Source organism: Patella vulgata, chromosome 6, assembly GCF_932274485.2.
Source record: "Patella vulgata chromosome 6, xgPatVulg1.2, whole genome shotgun sequence".
Taxonomy (NCBI): Eukaryota; Metazoa; Mollusca; class Gastropoda; family Patellidae; genus Patella; species Patella vulgata.
The window spans coordinates 18,678,002-18,700,983 of NC_065884.2; the positions used below are offsets into that span (position 1 = coordinate 18,678,002).

At 36.9% G+C, this 22,982-nt stretch overlaps 1 protein-coding gene across 3 annotated transcripts; it reads left to right on the forward strand.

Moving 5' to 3' along the window:
• The first annotated feature begins 1,795 nt into the window (after nt 1-1,795).
• On the forward strand, nt 1,796-22,770 carry LOC126823998 (excitatory amino acid transporter). 3 transcript variants are annotated; one of them, XM_050553072.2, is made up of 11 exons: nt 1,796-2,076; nt 10,700-10,774; nt 11,303-11,425; nt 12,127-12,211; nt 12,610-12,652; nt 12,929-13,055; nt 13,596-13,722; nt 14,583-14,816; nt 15,246-15,440; nt 16,016-16,150; nt 19,471-22,770. In XM_050553072.2, exons 1-11 carry the CDS (start codon nt 1,917-1,919, stop codon nt 19,694-19,696), a joined length of 1,530 nt encoding a protein of 509 aa, XP_050409029.1. In that variant the 5' UTR covers nt 1,796-1,916; the 3' UTR covers nt 19,697-22,770. The 3 variants fall into 3 exon arrangements, with proteins under 3 accessions (XP_050409029.1, XP_050409030.1, XP_055957993.1); XM_050553073.2 differs by lacking the exons at nt 1,796-2,076; nt 10,700-10,774 and having other exon boundaries at nt 11,362-11,425; nt 12,127-12,652; XM_056102018.1 differs by lacking the exons at nt 1,796-2,076; nt 10,700-10,774; nt 11,303-11,425; nt 12,610-12,652 and having other exon boundaries at nt 12,124-12,211.
• The last annotated feature ends 212 nt before the right edge of the window (nt 22,771-22,982 follow it).

The window sequence follows — 22,982 nt, forward strand, 5'->3', positions numbered from 1 at the left end:
CCAACAGGGGGATTGAAATTAATTTACAGAGGGAAAGAAGATATCGTGGGCAACCTAAATTGTTTTGACCAGATGCGTTAGTCAGTGTTGTCTTTCCGTTATTAAGAATAAAATATCAAATTACTTTGAAAACAACAACTCACTTGACCTTAAAAATCATTGCACATATTTGATAATATATTCATACTTCGAACGATTATCACAACAGGCCATTCTCCGAAATTAAGATCATTGAGATCAAGGAGATTGTGGCAATAGACAGAATCGGTTCTTGGCCTTTGTGGACTATAAACAGCCTGTGACATCAACGGGACCTTTTTTGATTTTCTTTTATATCCACGTATAAGATTCTGAAAAATTACCGTTTTTTTATAATTATTTATTTACATCCATGTACGTATTAACATACTCCACATTGTGTAAATACTTTTAAAGGAATCTCAGTGTAGAAAAGTCGGACGTTGAACCCCAGTTCTGTTCATTTCATATTAAAGGAATCTACAATGTCATAGATTTATTCATGGGCGTGAAACAGGGGTGTGTGTTAAGTCGTGTACTATTTAATATATGTATTAACGACCTGCAGTTTTATGTCACTAATGTAAATACACCCCCTCTCTCTACAATATCTTGATACCGCCCACCTGTTCTTTGCAGATGACCTGGCCGTGCTCCCCACTATTTAATCTGGTTTACAAAATAGTCTTGGCCATCTTAACAAATGCTGTGCCGTTTAGCTTATCACCATACCCTAACTAAATAAAAAAAAATCACGATTTTCATAATTGATCAACAGAAAAAAAACCAAAAACAAAACATAAATTGTTTCGGCAATTATGTGTATCTTGGGGTCTGCTTTTCCAACAACTCCGAAAAACAAACATCCAGACCAAACTTGGTTTGTCTGTGTTAATGAAGACGGGCATACGCCATACGTTGTACTATGCGGGGAATTTATTTCGAACTGCAACTATCATGGGTTCTTTTACGTGCACGCCAATTTGTACACGATGAACTCCACAAGGCTTTCCCCATAGTAACCTAATCTGCAAAGCAATACTATTACAACCATCAAAACATTTACATTTTCAAAGAATAATTTGCTAATAATAGAAATTGTCCTGTAAAAGTGATGGATTGTGGTATACTGTAGGTGCACATAAAATGTTAAAATTTGAAGTCATCCACTATTATATACGTTCATCAGGCGCGGATTTAAGCCCCCCCCCCCCCATAACAAAATCAATAACGATCATAATTTGACATGAACTCGATGTCAACTTGAATAAAACTGCTTTCAGTAGAGATAACGATCGGCGAACAGCTGTATTGACAATATGATCTGAATTCTACTGGGATACTTAGTGTTACTTTATGCATTTTATTGCGTATATTACGTATTTTATCTAGGTAATCACCACTGATGTTTTTTTATTAATGCCGAGATTGTACGCACAGGCCCATTTCTATGTTTAATTCTAGATTTTAAAAAATCGGCCCCTAAACTCGTTGTGTAACAAATGACACGTGTGACAACACCATATGATGTTTTTGAGAGAAGCGCTTTGTGGCTTTTTAATCTGTAACACATGTGGCTTAAAACGACAACACCGTGGTCCATTATTATCTCTAATAATCTTGACCTGCGTCTTATATTATAATTTATTCCATCCTGTGCGGCTAACGTTTCTCATATTCGTGATAACTTAAACAGTTCATTGTATTTCTGGCTACACCATATTGTAATACTAAACGGTCTATGTATCACGTGACAGTCGAAGAGGATCTGGTATGAGTACTAGTCAATCTGTGTTGCTCTAATTTCTGAGACACAATCAGCTTGTGCTGGGAGTATGAATGACTGACTTCGGTGTTACAACTTTTACAACTAACTGTTTTAAACTCAGGACAACAGCATGGCTAGAGGTGGAGATGCGTGCACTAGACAATGGTGGTTAGGAGTATTGCAGAACAATCTATTAGTGATTTTAACGGTCCTTGGAGCTACAGTTGGGTTTGCTCTCGGAGTTGGATTAAGGGAAACGGAAATGTCTCAAGATGCAATAATATGGTTAGGTAGGTAGTTGTTGTTTTTCCCTCTTAAATAGAAAGTTAAGAATGGAAGTAGAAACTATAAAATCTCTTAGAGGGATAGGATACATGCCCTCAGACATTAGACCTAAATAAATTGTTTTGTTTGGTTTATTATGGCATAGGTCGTAGGCCTGGGGTTCTTAGCTTGGTTTTATGTCGTGTGGATCGTAGGTCTTTTTATATGTAAAATATGAAAATGTAAATCTCATAGCAGGGATACGCTCAAAAACTTTAGTAAATTTTAACTTTAACTTTCGCTTTTGCTGTTTTTTTGGGTTTTTTTGGGGTTTTTTTTTTCGATTTTTGTTTGGGCATGAAAATGTGTGTGTATGGGGTGGGGGGGGGTATAGTGAAAGAACAAACTCACTTTGGCAAAGGTAGATCTCAAAATGACGACTCTCGATTTTTACGTAAAGGGTCTGGCAAACCTCCTCCTGCAAAAATTTCTGGATCCGCCCCCGTTTTACATTTTAAAAAAAAGCTTGATTTATTACATTTTTTTTTTAAAAAAAAGGGCGTTCGCTCGAAACTCGGTGTTTTCCTGTTCTTTCAGGAATATTGTTTCGCCCATTTTTCAAACACACGTGGTTTAAGTTAAATGAGGCGGTGGCTCACTAAGAAGGAGGTCCGAGGCTCTCTCCCAGTGTTCACATAGTAAGTTGCCCGGGATTTTCCAGAGTGGTTTTCCCTTGTCATGCCCGGGATTTTCAAGTGTGGTTCTCCTTTGTCATTGGTGCAAATGACCTGGTATGAAGAGTATGTAGCGGTTCGGATGGTACGAAAAGCTATCTTTTGTTGAAATATAGAAGCTGCAATAATAGTCATTGCCAATAAAACCACATTTAAGGCTTAATCCTAAAACTGTAAAACGTATAAAGGTCATAAGGTTAACTTATGTATTTATTGCCGATAAGTATCATTAATAAAACGGTCATGTTTACTTCCACAGGTCGTTAAGTAATGATGAAATACTTAATATGACAAATCGTTTAACAGTGCATTTAAACGTTTGGCCCGTTTATGTTAACGACAAAGGCTCAGATCGCAGCATAGACGTAAGCCATTGGTTAAGTTTGGTCTCCTAATATCTGAGGATGTTTCAGAAACTGTTATGTTTTAGGTATACTTCCGGATAACATATTATGCATTTGTTGAGTTTCATTTTCTAATAGCACATTTGGGACATTTTAGACTAAAACTTGTATTTCTATGATTGTCTATATGTTTAACGTCCTACTATTCCGCACCGACTAGGCGAATGAAGACGGACGTACACCACTTAAATGTATACACGAGGCCTCAGTTATCCGTCTAATCCATACACAATATAAGTGGAATTTTGCCCGGACAGCGCAGCGGTGCTACATTCTACTCTTATTTCGAATTCCAGCTGTCAAGTGTTCATTTACGTGCACGCCAATGTGTACACGGGAACTCGGTTTATCACACCGGAAAATCCCGCGGATCTTTCTCGGCCAACACCGGGAGCCAAAAGCCGAGACAGCCTGGTTAGCGAGCTAGCGTCTTACTCATTGAACCACCGCGGCTCCCTTTTACCTCTAAATAGTAAGTGCAGGAGGACGGCACTACACGTAAAACAAAATTCTACAAGATAAACCTGCGGACAGGACAGAAAATAGACATTGCACCAAATATCAAATCAAGTGAATTGATCCGGGAGCCAGCCGTAAGCGTCCACTGCGCTGTACAGTAGTGACACAGACTTCACTCAAATTTGAAAACAACCAGGAATACAAAAGTAACAGTAAAATCTGAAGGACAGTGTAACACGTGTCGTCACTACTGGTTTTAGCAGTAGGGCTATTGAGAGAGAGAGAGCTCAGGTAATCAGTCATGTTTATCTTTGGCTGGCCAGAGTGATTGCTCCATTCCCATTCCCGGTCAAGTTTTTTGAACTCTGGGCAGATAACATTAAACTTTAAAATAAAACACCAAGATATAATACGTGACGACAATATTACTAAGTGTTCAGGGGTGTGTAGTTAGTTCAAACCTCACATTAAACTTACTCTGTCAACAATGAGACACTAAGCTAGTTGACCGACATTTTAATACCTAAATGGACGATTTTAGTCGAAACAACAATTATGTATACTTCGAGAATTTATTGAACTATTTATTCCCCTTTCATTTTATAAAATTGAAAAGGTTTATTTTAGTCTTTTTGTGTATGGTAGACATGAAACGAAGTAGAACCTCATAATTATATACTAATTTTTAAATATGGCGGCCATTTAGGAAGGAAAGAGATACATTCACGAAGTAGATATTTCATGATGTGCCGAATGGTTCAATCCTATGTTTTCAAACGCCCTCAAGTTTCTTCAAATTCATCAGCTTTCACGTAACTTCACTAATGTAAACAATATGAATTTCATACGATATGTGGGTGTGTTTCTGCCATCAATTTTTTTTAAAAAAAATAAACGATGCTTTATTCATAAATGAATTGAGTTGGAGAAAATGCATGGCATATGTAACCCCTCTTCTTTTATTGAGACGAGTGGTGTGGTTTCTATCCCAACATGTCCTGTCCCAGACGTCGTTTCCCCGGGTTTCCCATCCTCTGATTGGGACCAATGCGCCTAAGTATGGTGGCTGATTGGTATCATGTCGTAATGTCGTGATGTCGCCTTTCATAACGCGACAACCCAACTACCCGACAACCCGACATCACGACATTTCTACCCGACATTACGACAACCCGACACCACGACATTTTTACCCGACATCACGACATTTTTACCCGACATTACGACACTAAAAATGTCGTAATGTCGGGTAAAAATGTCGTGATGTCGGGTAAAAATGTCGGGTTGTCGTGATGTCGGGTTGTCGCGTTATATCTTGACCATGTTGTACATAGAGGATATTTGTCGTTTTAGAGTGAATAACATATTTTATTTCATCGAGAAGCAAGAAAACTTATATTTTCACGAATGCGTAGCATGAGTGAAAATATAAACGTTTTCTTGCTTAGAGATAAAATAAAATATGTTATTCACGACAAAACGACAAATGTTCTATTTATTTTATGATTTTACAATCATTTTAGGTAAAAACAACATGGACTACTGCTAGCCAGTGGAATAACACTTTTATTTCACTGATAAATCGCGGTATTCCACTACTGATCATAAAATAAATCTCTATATTCGTTTAAAAAACAACTTAAAACACATTTATTTAATCAGGCTTTTAACTGACTCTGTATACAATCGTTAACATGTTCATAATCTTCTTGTTTATTTATGATTTTCCTAAGGCTAAGCAGAGATAAGCAATTTGATTGGTCGATGTTTTGGGACACAATAACCTCTCATGAGAGAGAGAGAGAGAGAGAGAGAGAGAGAGAGAGGTTTAACGTCCACTCGACACAAACTAGGTCATTTCGGGACTAACATATGGTTCAATTTTATTTCAATAATTCACTCGCGCGTAGGGGTCTTCGGCAGTCGGAGGAAACCGGGGGACCCGGGGAAAACCCACGAGGTTAGACAGACGACCCTACTCTTTGTCATGTACAAGCTTGGGCTGGAAACCACACCACTTGACTCAATGACAGACACACAGACAAGGGCGGCTTCATAATATGTTCATATTATGAAATGAAATGGGGTTTAACGTCCTACTGTTCTGCTCCGACTGAGCTAATGAAGACGGTTCACATTATGAATGTGGACGTATACAAATGGATACGAATGCAACTCAAACTGCACTGTGAGTGTCATAGGCGTCCGTGGCCGAACTTGTTTGGGGGGCCAGCATATTTTCCCGACAAATATATTTCTTTAGAGTCCCTGGGCGCCGGAGGCGCTAAGCGTCCGACGAGGGGTCTGGGGGGCCTCCCCCATAAAATTTTGAAAACCAGACGGCCGTAGACGCGATTTCCAGGCATTTCGAATACTTTCTAGTAATTTGGAGTGGGTAGTAAATTATGTCAGTTGCAGCATAAAAACTGGTAAAAGTCATCTTTAAAATACAAGCTCTATTACTACGAAAACAAAGAACAAGTCGAACGATTTACTTTTGCCACATTTTTCATTTTATGAGACTTCACATTTTTTTATCAGGGAAGGCATAAACAGAGAGTTTATACTGCTTTTCAGATCACTTCTATCACTGGGCTCGTCCGGTGCATGGAGTTGGATGCCAGTATACAGGAACACAGTCAAGAACTGAGAAAGGCCATGTGTACGTGCTAGTTCTATTCAGATGGCGTACGTGTTCATCATTGACTGGACTGCTTTCTTTCCGCTTCCATATTATTAAAAATATTCAAAACCCGACAGACGGCGCGACGCTTCCCGACAAACTGAGCATTCATTCCCGACAAGACCATAGCCTTCCCCGACAAGGCCATACCCCTACCCCCACCCCATTTTCAACAACTCCTCGGCTAATGACCGATCTCACAAGATCTCACAATTCTGAGCTCTTTTCAGATTTCTATTTTTTTTCATGAAAATATTTCGGGGGGGGGGGGGGGGGGCGCTGCCCTCCCGCCCCCCCCCCCCCCCGCCTCGTACGCCTATGGTGAGTGTGAATCTACTTCCACTTGATCAACCATTTTCTTAATTGCCAGTTTTTTGTTATGAATATCATCGTGGCCGCTTATAACATTGATCATGGAAGTCGACAACTCGACATCACGACAACCCGATAACACGACATTTTTACCCGACATCACGACATTTTTAGTGTCGTAATGTCGGGTAAAATGTCGTGATGTCGGGTAGAAATGTCGTGATGTCGGGTTGTCGTGTTGTCGGGTAGAAATGTCGTGATGTCGGGTTGTCGCGTTATGAAAGGCGACATCACGACATTACGACATGATACCAATCAGCCACCATACCCAAGCGAATTACTGAAATAAAAGATATACAAATTTTAATGTTAGTCCCGGACTGATCCAGCTAAACTCCTATACCAATCAATCGTCCGCCGTAGCCTCTCCAGTCGATAGATTTGGTCGACGAATCGACGGGTGAAACTCTGTGTTTAAAATAACTTGATTAGTGATACAAAATAGTTCTATATTTGTTTGCACTAAAATATAAGAACAATTCGTTTGTCTACTGAATAAAGTCTACTGTTATCATTAAAGTAATCTGATATCCACATGTGTATATGAGAACACAAATAACTGGTTTAGTCGGTTAAATCCGTTGAGCGGCGCGGTTCTACTGTCGCCTGGATTGGACGAGAAACCTCAGCAAATGATAAATGTATCCACATATATTTGAAAAAAAAAACCCCAGAAAACATCAATTTCAAGGCATAGAAATTCCTTAGTGATATAAATAAACCTTGTCCTCATAAAGTATAAACAGGAAGGAAATGTATACCGGTTGGTTTAATCTTACAGCCAACACTGGTGCATGTTTCATTTAGAGGCAATCTATCTTTTTTAAAAATGGCCTACATTGAAATTTGAAATGATATAATAAATAACACGTGTTTTATAGCAAAATAATATGGTTGGTATTATTTGTTTCTCCACTGACCTAATACAAATGTTAAAGCGTTATGAATTTTCACAGTGGATATACCCCCGTCAGACCGGATTAGTGTCCTTACTGCTAAGATCGCCATACGCGTGGTAAAAGCATGGTGGAAACGCCAGATATCGTGCTGTGGTATCCATGGTCGCCAATGATCGCCGAGTCACGGCGTTTGTTTTAAGCATATTCAAAGCAAACGCCAAGGTTCTGAAATCTGGCCTGTAAGCTGTGACAACGGGCCTTTTTTCAAGTTTGTAATTCTTTGGGACATTTTCTCGTATTGTCTTCACGTTTGCCGGCGATCATGTGTATTTTTTGGTCGCCTTATGGTCGCAGCAGCGCAGTAAGGACGCCACCCCGGTCTGACGGGGGCGTTATCTAGATAGTTACCTGTAATCACAGGAATACCCAACCAATATCATAACATGAGTATTCCCCAACAGTTGGTCGTTGGGATACTACGAAAAAAAAACAACCCCGTGTACACATTGACGCGAACGTAAAATTACTTTTAACAGTTGGAATTAGACGAAAAGTAGTCGAAAACGCCGCAGCCCAGGGCAAATTCTTCTACCTATCATTGATGTTGTTTCTATGTCACATGTACTATCCCAGAGGTAATAACTGCCGGAGACTCTTGATTCTTGATTATTATGACTATTCTCTCATGAAACTGGCTGGACATACGAGGTTTTGTTCAACATTTGAGAATTTCAGACAAATGAAGTACTCTAAAAAGGCAAAGCCCCACTAACCAACAGATCCGGAGTTCGATCCCGGTGTTAGATGAGAATGTTTCTCGGTCAATGATGTAAGACGGGGGTCCTGGCAAATATAGTGTCTAGTCGTTTGGATAGGACTAAAAAAGCAAGGGTCTACACAGCGTGCTCATAAAAGAACCATTGACAGTTGGCATTAGGCCTCATAGTCGTCTTCATTTTACTACTTTACAGAAATCAGATGTTCTAATTTAATCTAGTACTGATCGCTGACGGTCATGTGATCAAAACAAAACATTAATGTCATCATAGTGGGTCTTACATGCGACGGAAACAGTTATGCTACAGCTGAGCCGACGGATTTTAAAGCAGGGTGGCTGTCATTATAAAGATATCAACAATTATCTGTGAAACATTTATTGGGTTAATTGGTGACCGAGAAAACTACGATACATAACTAGACAATTAATTATATACTCGACGGGAAGCATTGTGTTAAAGGGATAGATATATATTGTCTAAATTCTAAAAATAATTCAGACATATTTACTGTAATTATTGACACCGACAAGGGTGTTGCTGGCAATTAATAAAGTGAGTTCTCAGTTTTAGAAATACAGCATCGAGCGTATACACCATGGCAATTCCGTATTCTAGTTCTTTGGGTGAACACTACAGAAATAGATTTTATTTGCGATGCTTTTACAATCATTTCTAGTTTGTTGCCAGAGTTACATATTTCTAAGACCCAAAGCCTGGCATTCCAGTGACCGAGATTTTTAAATTTAACACTATTTTCACCATGTATCCTCCACTTCTGCTATCACTCTCAAGTACAACATGGACAAATGAAATGAAATGTGGTTTTATGGCACGTCAGCTCCAACCCGGCTATATTGCGACAACATGGACATGGAAATAATGTAATTTTAGTAATCTATAATATATGCAATGTGTTTATAAGCTATGCAAGTTGAAGACGAGAGGGGAAATTTACCGTCAGATGTAGGAGAATAACCTTGCATGCTGGTGTACCGTTTGTAGGTCAATGCCATAAGCTGGTAAATAACGATATCCATTAACATAACAGTACAGCAAGGTCATATAACATATATATTATAATAGGTCATTACATGTGAACCATCTATCCATTTGGTTAAAGCTCCCTTCACACATAGCGAAGACCTCGCTACGCGCTTGCTACACGCAGAATTTCGATAGAGCGCCGTGTGGTCGCGGTGAAATGCAGATAAAACCGCCAAGTCTTACTGTGAAGGCAGCCACGCTATCCGTACGCGCAAAACCTCGGAAATGTTCACTCTTTTCCACGTTCTCAGAAATGTTCACTCTTTGCTACGTTCTCACTAAGCGTATATCACGACCCACACAGATATACAAGCTCGTTGCTTTCTTATCACGCCCCCTCCACAATTACACAGCCTATTACACGTCCTCATTATTGTCGTCTCCCACGCCCGCTCGTCACCCACAAAGGTTAAAGATGTCATCCGAAATTTGTACACAATTTCAAACGACTTCCCGCAAGTACATTCGGAGCTGTGGCCCTTGATTATTTTGCAAAGCCTTATCATCCGATTGACTTGCGATTTACACACAGTGTTTATGTTCATGAGAGAAGACTCCTATTGATTTCTGAATAATTAGTTTTGATAATTACTTCATGGTTTGTTACCCTTGACCAGTTGAAAGTGTCATGTAAATGCCTGGCAACCTTTGTTACAGAAAACTTCCAGAACGGTGTTTATTCCAATCTGTTCAAAAAAAGTTGTTCGTAGAACATTATCCTTGGGTGGTGCCCATTCCTATTAAATAGGTTACTCGGTCTCAAAAGAAAAGATCAAATTTAATGATTATATAAATTTGCTCAGCATGTATCGTGGGATTGTTTTTGTGCTACCGTATCCTTGCAAAATTGGTAAAAAAAAATCTGTTTGTTCCCATCCGTAGGGATATGGACATTTTCTTCAAACTTGAATGTAAAATTGAGAATTTATTAATATATTGATTCGCTTATCATGTATTTGACCACTGGTTAGGATTCAATAGTCAGTACCTGTGTTGGCCAAAAAAGAAATCCTCGTTTTTTTCCTTGGTGGTTTCCCGTTGTCAGTGGTGCATGATGGATGGCCTGGCAAGGTACAACGTCTAGTCGTTGAGATGGGACGAAAATCACGAGGTTCGATGTCCAAATTGGGACCCCTAACAGTTGGAATTTGAAAGAGTAGAGCCGCTGTCCGGGCAAAATTGTCCTTACAGCACACTGCATGGAATATACCCGCCTCCAATGTCTAAAGGTATCCCAGGAGAAATTCATATCTTATATTGTATTTATATTTAAAGGTATCCCAGGTGAGATGTATATGAGAAGTTTAAAGATGATGATTTTACCTTTAATTATTTGTAGTGTTATAGCAGGTATGTAATACAATAAAATTAAGCATTCAATTTTGTAAAAACATATTCGGGTATTTTAGAAACTGCTTTTGATAGCAACGAAGTTTTGATTTTCTTTTTATAAGCTCACATTGAAATGTGGTCGCGTATTATTGTCGCCCCTGTCCATCTATCTCGCATCCATAATTTCTTGTGAAAACTCTACAGACTACATTTATTGTCCGATCCTATAGTTTACATTACTGAGAAGATAAGGCTTACTGAATTTCAACAATTTCCGTTAATTACTTCTAGAGTCGTGTCCCCTGTTCTCCTTGTAAAATCTTGTGAACGCCCTAGCAAAAAATTAATTATCCTATCTACTTTCAATTATTTATGATAATTAGTTTAAGGGTCGTTACTCTTGGTTACGTTTTAGTGCCATGTAAATGGTCCAACTGCCGACAAAAATAATACATATGCTGCATCCTTTACGGACAGCGCGGGCGTATGTTTCGTTGCCTGGCATGAAATCTTGTATACAATACATATGTTATTCTATTCATACAGGAACGGCGTCACTGGATCCCAAGTCAAATGGCAAAATCAGTGTGGTAGCGCTGGTTTACATAATTATTACAAATTGTTTACCGTGTCTGGTTGGCATGGGGATGGCACTAATTATAAGACCAGGTAAATGTACTTTATTACATGTTATTCCTGGAAATCACTGACGTTTCTTATGACGACAATATTGTCTTCTATGCAGTTCATCAGATAAAATGCGTTGTTTTTACATGAAAGACAGTCTTGTTCTTTTGCTGAGTTATGGCAACATTGAATAGCTTGTAGACGCATTCATAGAAATACTGACTGTTTGGGTTAACGACCTCCTTCACAGAGATAATGAATAACACTACTCGTCAAAAAGTTCCGACTGCTTGCTTAGTAACGACTGTCAATTTATAAAGCCGATCCCGTTTTACATTTAAAACCAAAACGGCATATTAAATATCACTGCTTCGGATTCAATCTGATTAAAACCCAGATTCTATTTCGTTTCGCATTTTATAGGTTAAAATTTCGTTTTACTTGTCTTTACTTCATGTAGTAGAGGCCATCGAAAGTATAAAAAAAAACGAAACGAAATATAGATCTGTATTTTAATCAGATTGCTTCGGATTTTATCCTGAACTAATTGTCTCTAGAGACGGACGTTATATTGACTCTAAGCTTGGTAGCGAGTAAGCTACGGTTAATGCATGCTAAGACTAAAGTTCAGTTGACCAACACGGCTAGTATAACTAATTAAAACACGATTCACCACTTAAACCAATAAATTATTGTTTTTATCATAACACAGAATAAAGTTTTAATGATGTATGATTATACAGGTGAAGGCGTGTCTGCATCAAGTAATCAAAGAGAAATAAAGGCACCTGTCATGGAAACAGCTGATATATTCGCAGATTTACTCAGGTTAACAATATAGTTTTGTATCGGTGTTGTTAGAATTTCTGTAAATAGTTATTTTATCACGATTAGTTATTTTGATTTATTTACGTTTCCTAATTTAAAGTGAAATATTAGTATTTCGCTGGAACAGTTGCATGATATTATATGTGAAATGCCATAAGTGTGTCAAATAGCACCGTGTATATTTTCGTGTATATTTTTAAACAGTAATTATTAGAATAAGTATTCTAAAATACTAATTAAAAGGGTTAGAAAGATCAAATATTTCAAGTGGTGAACTAATATCAAGATGATATATCTAACTTTTGAATGAAATGAATATCGTTTGTTAATCATCCACACCGTTCCTTCTTTTGATTAGTAGTCATTAGTGTTGTTTATGTATAATGTATCTTCTACAGGAATGTTTTTCCCGACAATATAGTAGCTGCTTGTTTTCAGCAGGTAATAAAATAACAGGCCTTAGATAAAGGCCTACAAGGCCCTTATCCGCTGTTTACATTACAATAAGTGTGGGTGTGATTGTGTGTGTAAAAAATAGCCTTAAATAGTTCTTTAAAAAATATATAATATTAAAAAGAAACACAAAAACAAACTTGATTTCAGTGAGTTCTTTCAACAAGTGGTTGTATTTTTCATTAATGTGTTTGAATTAGCATTATATTTTTTTAAATTTAAATTAAATCTATTTTGAATATTTGCCTTTCTTTTTATTTATAGTCACAAACAAAGTATGAAATATTAGAGAAACAAGTACTTGAAATGAATACAACAAGTGACCTTGTTAATTCAACTGTAATCACTAAACTCAAGAAAATAGGAATCGCCTACTCTACCAATGTACTTGGTAAGTATAACAAACAGGCTCAATATTTCTAAATGACATTTATTTAATAGAAATATTCCCCTTTTTGGGGTAATAGTAAAACGCAAATTGAATAGAATGGGCCAAGCATAGAACCCCGTGGAACACCACGGGAAATGTGGGTTATACTGCTATATCAGTACATATATATGTATCCAAATATAAATGTCCACAACATGTCTAAAGGTAAGATGAAAGACTAAAAAGAATCGATCCCAATGAAACACCGAAACGATTACCCCCTCCCCCATACCCTACCTCTCGCCCACCCAGTAGATTTAAATCAGAATTATTTATTATTCGTGTGAATTATAGGTTTCTCGCATGCATGCTTTAATGATATGATACGGAATTCGGTGGGTTCTGAAAGTTAAAATGAGCCTTCAGTGAACACGTGTTTCAACCATTTCAGTTAGAAGGGAAACGTGGGGAACTAATCTTAATGGATTCCTTTCATCACAATCGAAATGTTTAGAAAATTCCCCAGCACTCTTTACCTAATTATCTTGTGTTTATCAACAGGTATCGTGGTGTGTTGTTTGTTTTTTGGCATCGCAACAACTTCAGTGGGTGAACTGGGTAAACCCTTCTTCTTGTTCTTCCACTCGGCTAGTGAAATAATTTTAAAGATCCTTAGAACAATGGTCTGGTATGTATATCGCTTGGTCTCAGCCCCTCAATCAAACATTTTACACCATTGAAAACCCTTGAGCTTACGTAGACGTAACTGTATATTTCGATAGTTCAATTGAAATGTGGTCGTATTTTGAAACCCCATATCCGTCCGTCTGTTCGTCGTCTGGCTAAAGTGGTTATGGTCATGAGATGAAAAAGAATTTTGGTTTCAGATAATTAATGTCGCAGTCATTAATGCCCTTGATTACATATTGTGATCCCTCTGGATGGCTAGTGTTCTAATCTGGTGTTCAAGAGATAGAGAGTTTTATTTATTATTTTCGATACCTTCTAACAGCCAAAGTTTTCAATATCTCTGATGATTACTTCATGTGTAGTAGCTTGGTAGCTTTTTGATGTCTTGTAAATGTCCGGTATGTGGACGTATGTTTCGTTGTCTGGCGACCTTTATTTGCGATTTGGATGGTAGAGTTTGGTATTTGAGTGTATGACTAGATGAACATCGCGGAATCTGAACAGATTGTTTAAAGTTCAGTTCTAGTATCTTATAAATGCTCCCATTACCTACTAAAAAAATCTTTGCGGAGTGTTCGAGTCACTGAACCGATGATGTATGTTTCGTTGCTTTCAATAATTGCTTTTGAATTTGGTAGGGGGGGCTGCAACACCCCGAGAAAACTTACGGGGTTAGCTAGGCGACTCTACTCCCTATCCAGTGCAATACATCGATCAAACGCATGACTTGCATAGATAACAATTATTATGATCTGCAGCACACACGTTAACCCCCCCCCCCCCCTTCACTCTTCTTGAATAGTATTTGATTTTTGTTTTAATCTCTTGAGGAATTTATGTACGTGATGTTTATTTCAGGTCGACTCCTATTGGTGTTGCCAGTCTTATAGCTGTAGCTCTAGTTAAATCTAGTGGATTAGAGGACACGTTTAAATCAATGGGGATGTTCACCTTGACTATATTTTGTGGTATTGCTATATATCAACTCCTGATCGTACCATTGTATTATTTTGCTATAATGCGAACTAATCCCTATAAGTTTTTAGCCAGTATGTCCAGGCCATGGATGGTTGCCGTTGCTACAGCTAGCTCGTAAGTGTACTTTACTTTGGATTCGTTACTTTGGAGAGTCCAGAAAATAAAAACAGCTAGTATTAAGACGTAACAATACAGTAATAAGGATATTGACACAAGGATAAAGGAACCCCTAGCAGTTGAAATTATATATAAGAGTAGACCGTAGTGACGCTGTATGGGCAAAAATTCCCTTATAGCACACTGTATGGCGTATGCTATGGGGGCGCAGAACAGTAGGACGTTAAACCCCATTTCATTTCATTTGAGAAATGGAGAGGATAACACATAACCACGCAACAATAATGATTTTAACACACAACCATTGAATAAATAGGCCCATAACCCCCTCATCGTAAGTCATACTTGTTAAACATCTGATGTTTAATTCCCATTGACAAATTATTATAATGTCTGTTTTATGTTAGGTGTTATTTTCTTCTTCAGAGCTGTGGCAATTCCAGAAACATTAAATCGTTTAGAGACGACTAATAAAGTAGATAAAAGAATTTCTAGATTCGTAGTACCTTTAGCTTCAACTATAAATCGTGATGGTAGTTCATTGTATATCACTGCAGCCTGTATATTTATAGCCCAACTTGCAAATCATGATTTAGATGCTGCTAAAATTATGCTTATATGGTGAGTAGTTGTAATTTATCGTGTTTCGTGTCATAGACCAGACCACAGAACATATATTTTTATCGCAACTTAACACTGGCTCAAATTCGTGTATCATGTCATTTACTAAAGCACAAGACCGCAGACCTATTTTTATTGCAACTTAAGAATGACTCAAATTCGTGTATCATCCCATTCAACAGGGCACAGGATGATCGACTTATTTTTATCGCAAATTAAAATGTGCTTAAAATGCAATTTCTTCATCTCATTTTATCTGTGGTGTTAACACCATACGGGATTAAGTCGTTGTCCGCCATCTCTTTTTCTCGTTTGTCGCCATGATAACCGTTTATGACCAGTCTCTGGTTTATGCTCTAGCGACAAAAGTTTTCATCTTATCTGTTTGAAATTTCTTTTTCATTATGGTCTGTGCTTTTTTAGAACATTCTACCGAATATGGTACATGAGTAATTTTCGTGACATCCGTATTCTTACCTTACTCTATCTTTGTGCTTGTGTAGAGTTTATTACATGAAATATACACTATGCAATTGCAAGGTTTTGTTTGCATTGTCTTTGCTTTTGAATTTCAGGATTCTAACAACGGTGATATCACTAGCTGTACCATCAGTACCAAGTGCTGGTGTCATGGCCGTATTAATTAATCTAACAGCTCTAGGTATTCCTGCTGATAACATCGGTCTTCTGTTTGCTATGGAATGGCTACTGTGAGTAAATCATATGTATGATACGCTTTGATATGTAACAGTGTTTCCATTCATTGGGTTGATATTTAATGGACAGTCTCCGAATTTACAGGATATTTTAAATAAAAGAATGTAAACCATCACTATAGAATATGGCGATATAGCTTTTTATACTTTGTCTGAAAATTCCAAATGAAAATATTTGGCCGTTCGGAAATGATCGTTAGATTTGCTTTTAATCGAGTTACTTAAATCATATAAGAAATTCCGTGAGTGACTTAGAACTATATAGACATGGTTGTCAAGGCAATTGCACATACCGAAATTCGTGAAAACTGAAATGGGGTTTAGCGTTCAACTTTTCTGCACCAACGGTGTTCATGAAGACACAGTGAGGTGTGATAGGAGAACATTTGACCCGAGCAGTGGTATCTTGTCAATACAGAGATCTATCGAACTTCTTGGTTGGTTAGTGAATGAGTGTCTTACTCATTGAGAAGCCGAGGCTCCCAGGACTTTTTGCCAAACCCGTATGCAAACTGAAAGTTAGTATCATGAAACTTTAGACAGTTGGTCTAATAGGATAATGATTGGCAAAGGGTCTTCCAACCAATTTTGCCGTCGCCTTCGTCCGTCTGTCGGTCTGTCGGTCCGTCAGTCCGTCCGTCGTCCACAATTTCTTGTGAACACTCTACAGACTACATTTATCATCTGATTGTTTTGAAATTGATATATGTTGTTTGCATTAGTGCGATGAAGAAGCCTATTTAATTTCAATAATTTCGGTTTATTTATTCTGGAGTTATGGCCCTTGTTTCACTTTGTTGCACCTTGTGAACGCTCTAACGACAAAAGTTATCAACCAATCTGTATGAAATTTATATGCATCATTTAGATTAGTAAAACAAAGAAGCCTATTGAATTTCAGCAATTTCCGTTTGTTACATCTAGAGTTATGGCCCTTGTTTCACTTTGTTGAATCTTGTGAACGCTCTAATGACAACAGTTATCATCCGATCTGTTTGAAATTGATATGCATCATTTAAATTAGTGAAACGAAGAAGCCTATTGAATTTCAGCAATTCCCTTTAATTACGCCTTGATTTCTTGCCCTTGTTTCACTTTGTTGTACCTTGTGAATGCTCTAACGACAAAAGTTATTTCCGATCTGTATGAAATTTATATGCATCATTTAAATTAGTAAAACGAACAAGCCTATTGAATTTCAGCAATTTCCGTTAATTAAATCTAGAGTTATGGCCCTTGTTTCACTTTGTTGAATCTTGTGAAGGCTCTAATAACAGCAGTTATCATCCGATCAGTTTGAAATTGATATGCATCATTTAAATTAGTGCAACGAAGAAGCCTATTGAATATCAGCAATTTCCGTTAATTACGCCGTGAGTTCTGGCCCTTGTTTCACTTTGTTGTACCTTGTGAATGCTCTAACGACAAAAGTTATTATCCGATCTGTATGAAATTTATATGTATCGTTTAAATTAGTAAAACGAACAAGCCTATTGAGTTTCAGCAAATTTCCGTTAATTACATCTAGAGTTATGGCCCTTGTTTCACTTTGTTGAATCTTGTGAACGCTTGAACGACAAAAGTTATCACCCAATCTGTATGAAATTCATATGCATCATTTAAATTAGTGAAATGAAGAAGTCTATTGAATGTCAGCAATTTCCGCCAATTACTTCTAGAGTTATGGCCCTTGTTTTACTTTGTTGAACCTTGTGAACGTTCGAATGACAAAAGTTATCATCCGATCTGTATGAAATTTATATGCATTATTTGAATTAGTAAAATGAAAAAGCCTGTCGAATTTCAACAATTTCTGTAGATCACTTCCAGAGTTACGACCCTTCTTTTAGTTTTTAGAACCTTGTGTGAACCCTCAAACGACGAAAATTGTAATGTCATCTGTGTGAAATTGTCTATTGAATACCCCTAATTACCTACAAAAGAATAAATATGCGACAACCCTTGTCGACCGCGCGGACGATTTAGCTGCTGTTGGCGTATGTTTTTTTGCCTGGCAACCAATCTTATTTACTAAAATATATTAGGGTCTACATTTAACTCTGTATTTGCAGTAACATGAATTGATGAATTAGATGTTTTCACGATAATTATACAATAGTTACATGGAATTAAACGATTTATTATTCTAATTTAACTGATTTAAACTAATTTAACCCCACATCTAAATTATTGTATGCGTATTATTGTTTTCATTTGGGTTATCTAAATGCTATGTGCACTATCCAACCTTTATTATTATTACCTTTCTTTCATCGGTTGGTCGGTCACTACGTATTTAATCATTCTCACTTTTAATATGTCAGATTAATTATGGGGAAAAAAATAAGCAGGACCCCTTTGATTTGGCTGAAAATAAATGAAACTTGTTCTGCTACTTTGGAACAGCATCTGTCCTGCAGAGTACAAGGGGTTCAGCCTTTCGATAGGATTCATTTCTATACGTCCACATTGACATATGGTCGTATTTTGTAGTCATTTGTCTGCTTGTGGACGCTCTAGAGACAACCTGAGTGACTCTAAATCTACTAGTTTACACAGTGTTTAAGATCATGCATCGAAGAATCCTATTGCATTTTAACGTATTCCGATTATTACTGCCAGAGTTAAGGGCCTTATTCACTTTTAAAAATCTTGCCGAACTCTAGAAACGAGATTTATCACCCGATTGAATTTAAATTGATACACCGTGTTCATTATCGTGAGATGAAGATTGGACAGATAAATTCGTGATATTACATGGTTATGTGATAAACGTTAACATGGGGGCCAAACAAATATTTAGTGTCAACGAACGAAAAATTTGGGACAACTCTTGTGGATTGTCGGGACGACTTGGCTGCTGTGAGCGTATGTTTCCGAAATGACCCAGTCCCGAAATGACCTAGTTTGTGTCGAGTGGACGTTAAACCCCATTTCTCTCTCTCCCTCTCTCTCTCTCCCATGTTTCGTTGCCTGGCAAACTATCTTTCATAACAACCGTTGGAATTCTAGCATGGTACTCGAGATACCCAGTGGGGAATATCAGTTAAAAGCAAATTAGTGTAGTCGCGAAAATTAGTTTGTGGTATTTCCGATACGCGAGCAGACAAAACATGTTATAATTAAAGGATAATGCTATACAGTTGTCATATATGTATATGTACTAGTATGTAATTATTTAAGTAGATATATATCAAAGGTTATTTATCATAACGGTATCAAAATATGTAATTTCTAACTATTTAATAATTATATGTTAATTTTCAACTAGTTTACTATACATGTATATTAAACTATTGCCATTTCTCTTTCAGTGATCGACTTAGGACTGGATCAAATATGTTAAGTCATGCGTGTTGTACCATGGTTACCTACAAATTATGTAAATCATCCCTTCCGCCATTATCAGAGAAAGGTGATAATATCGAGATTATAGTAGAAAATTCAATAAAACGTCGACTGTCTTCAATGCATAATGCAGAACATGCGCCTTTAAACTATCCAGAAGTAAATGAGAACAATGAACACACGGTACTATAAGTAGAAGACTTTAATGCTACAAACTTAAGGCACCTTTAACGTGTGATCAGAATTGCCTACAGAAATTTGCAGTATTAATATAGAAAACAAGCAGAATCCATCCTATAGTATAGTTAAAATACCTCCAGTGGATAAATTCGGATAACTTTTGTAAGAACAAGTTATTCGCCATTAGCAGCATAGCCTATACATTGACTTCCTAGTGCTTTTAATATCGGTGCTATTATTTGTTTGAAGATTTATGTATGTTTTTATACGCCCACATTGAAATGTGGTCGTATATTGTCGTCGCCCCCGTCCGCCCGTCCGTCCGTCCGTCGGTCCGGCGTCCACAATTGCTTGTGGACGCTCTAGAGACTAAAGTGAATATCCGATTGACTTTAAATTTATATACAGTGTTTAAGACCATGAGACGAAGAAGCCAATTGATTTTCAGCGATTTCCAATAATTACTGCCAGAGTTATGGCCCTTGATCACTTCAAAAAATCTTGTAGACGCTCTAGAGGCCAAAGTTAATATCCGATTGACTTTAAATTTATACACAGTGTTTAAGGTCATGAGACAAAGAAGCCTGTTGATTTTCAGCGATTTCCGATAATTACTGCCAGAGTTATGGCCCTTGATCACTAAAAAAAATCTTGTGGACGCTCTAGAGGCCAAAGTTAATATCCGATTGACTTTAAATTTATACAGTGTTTAAGGTCATGAGACGAAGAAGCCTATTGATTTTCAGCGATTTCCGATAATTACTGCGAGAGTTATGGCCCTTGATCACTTCAAAAAATCTTTTGGCGCTCTAGAGGTCAAAGTTAATATCCGATTGACTTTAAATTTATACACAGTGTTTAAGGTCATGAGACGAAGAAGCCTATTGATTTTCAGCGATTTCTGATAATTACTGCCAGAGTTATGACACTTGATCACTTCAAAAAATCTTGTGGACGCTCTAGAGGCCAAAGTTAATATCCGATTGACTTTAAATTTATACACAGTGTTTAAGGTCATGAGATGAAGAAGCCTATCGATTTTCAGCGATTTCCAATAATTACTTCCAGAGTTATGGCCCTTGATCACTTCAAAAAATCTTGTGGACCTCTAGAGGCGAAAGTTAATATCCGATTGATTTTAAATTTATACACAGTGTTTAAGGTCATGAGACGAAGAAGCCTATTGATTTTCAGCAATTTCTGATAATTACTGCCAGAGTTATGGCTCTTGATCACTTCAAAAAATCTTGTGGACTCTCTAGAGGTCAAAGTTAATATCCTATTGACTTTAAATTTATACACAGTGCTTAAGGTCATGAGACGAAGAATCCTATTGATTTTCAGCAATTTACGATAATTACTGTCAGAGTTATGGCCTTGATCACTTTGAAAAATCTTGTGGACGCTCTAGAGGCCAAAGTTAATATCCGATTGACTTCAGATTGATACACAGAGTTTAAGATCTTGAGACAAACAAGTATATTGATTTTCAATGAATTTTTATGACTTGGAACAGCTAAATCCATGATACAGTATTAAAAGTTTTGTATACAAAACGTTAGCATGGGGCAGAACTTTATAAAAACCAAACAAATTCTAATGGTTTTCTAAGTTATTGCTCTTAATCAGATTTTAGTGTATTATAAATGTTTCATTACCGAAAAAAGTAAAAATATGCGACAACTCTTGTTGACTGCCCGGACGATTTAGCTGCTGTGGGCGTATGTTTCGTTGCCTGGCAACCTATCTTTATGATATTATGATGACGATAATAGTATTATTTGACATAATCCCTAATGGTTCAGAAAATTAGGACGTTAAACCCCATTTTATTTTATTTTTGTTATCTACAAATTATAATGAAATCAGACCTGCACTGTATGAATATGGAATACACTAAAGTGACAAAATCATCATTTAACACCATCAATGAAAACTATTTTTTAATTTTTATTTTATGAAAACAATATGTATATAAAATGTAACACCAATAATATTTGCTCAGATCAAAATACGCCTATGTTGTTATTACATTCAAGGGACATACAATGGCTCGTGGGCGCTCTAGATACCAAAGGTTAGCATGGGGCAGAATTAGAAGCCAAACAAATGCTTATGATAATTACTTAATGGGTTGTTACTCTTAATTAGAGTTTAGTGTCTTTCATTAAAGACGAAAGAAATATTCTGCGTCTGTACCGAGTGAGCTAAAAAGAATTCCCCACGACCATACCAGTAGGAACTTGGATAGTAGATTTAAATTCGAAACACCACTATTACCACAATTACACAACACACCATATAGTTAGGCCTACACCCCTGCTACAAATACATTCAACTATTGATATTGAGCCAAGCAAATCAATTAAATCATACAAATAGGTAATCTTTTAAACAATATACTATGATTCATGCCAATATTATTCCCAAAGTGTGTCTTCGCTAAGGACGTTTTGATTGTGGATACGTGTTCTAAACATTAAAATGGCAATCTGTGTTTTAAAAGAAAACACGATATGGTAAACCCATGCATGGTCTGCGTGTACTGATTTCGGCAAAGAGTCATGGAGTATACAGTACTTTATAAAACCAGATGTCTCACAAGATCTGAGAAAAGTCTTAAACCCATCTAAAGCCCATGAGACTTTTATTTTTCGTCTACATTTTGTTGGACAGTTTTACTGTGGTGTTTGTTATTATTGATCAATCTTAGCTGAAAATCAAACTATGATATGTCATTGTTTAGGAATCTTAGCTAATATTCAAACTATGATATGTTATTGTTTATCAATCTTAGCTAAAATTCAAACTATGATATGTCATTCAATCAGCCTGAATTAAGAATCAAACTACGATATTATATCTTTCAGTCAGTCTGAACTACGAATCATGGTTTTTGGGGTTTTTTTTTCTCATTTTTGTAGTTATCAATCAATCTTATCTGAGAATGAACTTATGATATCTCATTTTTGGTTATTATCCATCAATCTTAACTAATAGTCAAGTGATGATATCGTTTTGTTTGTTATTATTAGTTTGTTTGACATCACATTGTTTTTCCAACTGAATAAAGTTTTTAAAATACATGGTGTTGAAAGTTCAATTTTTCAATGGACAGTTAAGCTTTATAGCTGCAAATCACAATCTAACGCAGATTTAAAATATCATCGTGCTTCTACAGACAATTATTTGAAAATCTAAATGGTACAAGGAACATTGGTTTGTACGATTCGTAACCCAAATTTAGATAACTTAGAAATCTTAGAAATAACCGAACAATTATTATTAGATATGAATA

Excerpts from the sequence above, each read along its gene's own strand:
- LOC126823998 (XM_050553072.2), top strand. The coding sequence starts at position 1,917 with ATGGCTAGAGGTGGAGATGCGTGCACTAGACAATGGTGGTTAGGAGTA. Across the intron at positions 13,056-13,595 it reads CTACTCTACCAATGTACTTG|GTATCGTGGTGTGTTGTTTG; the intron begins GTAAGTATAACA and ends GTTTATCAACAG. Across the intron at positions 15,441-16,015 it reads GCTAAAATTATGCTTATATG|GATTCTAACAACGGTGATAT; the intron begins GTGAGTAGTTGT and ends TTTGAATTTCAG.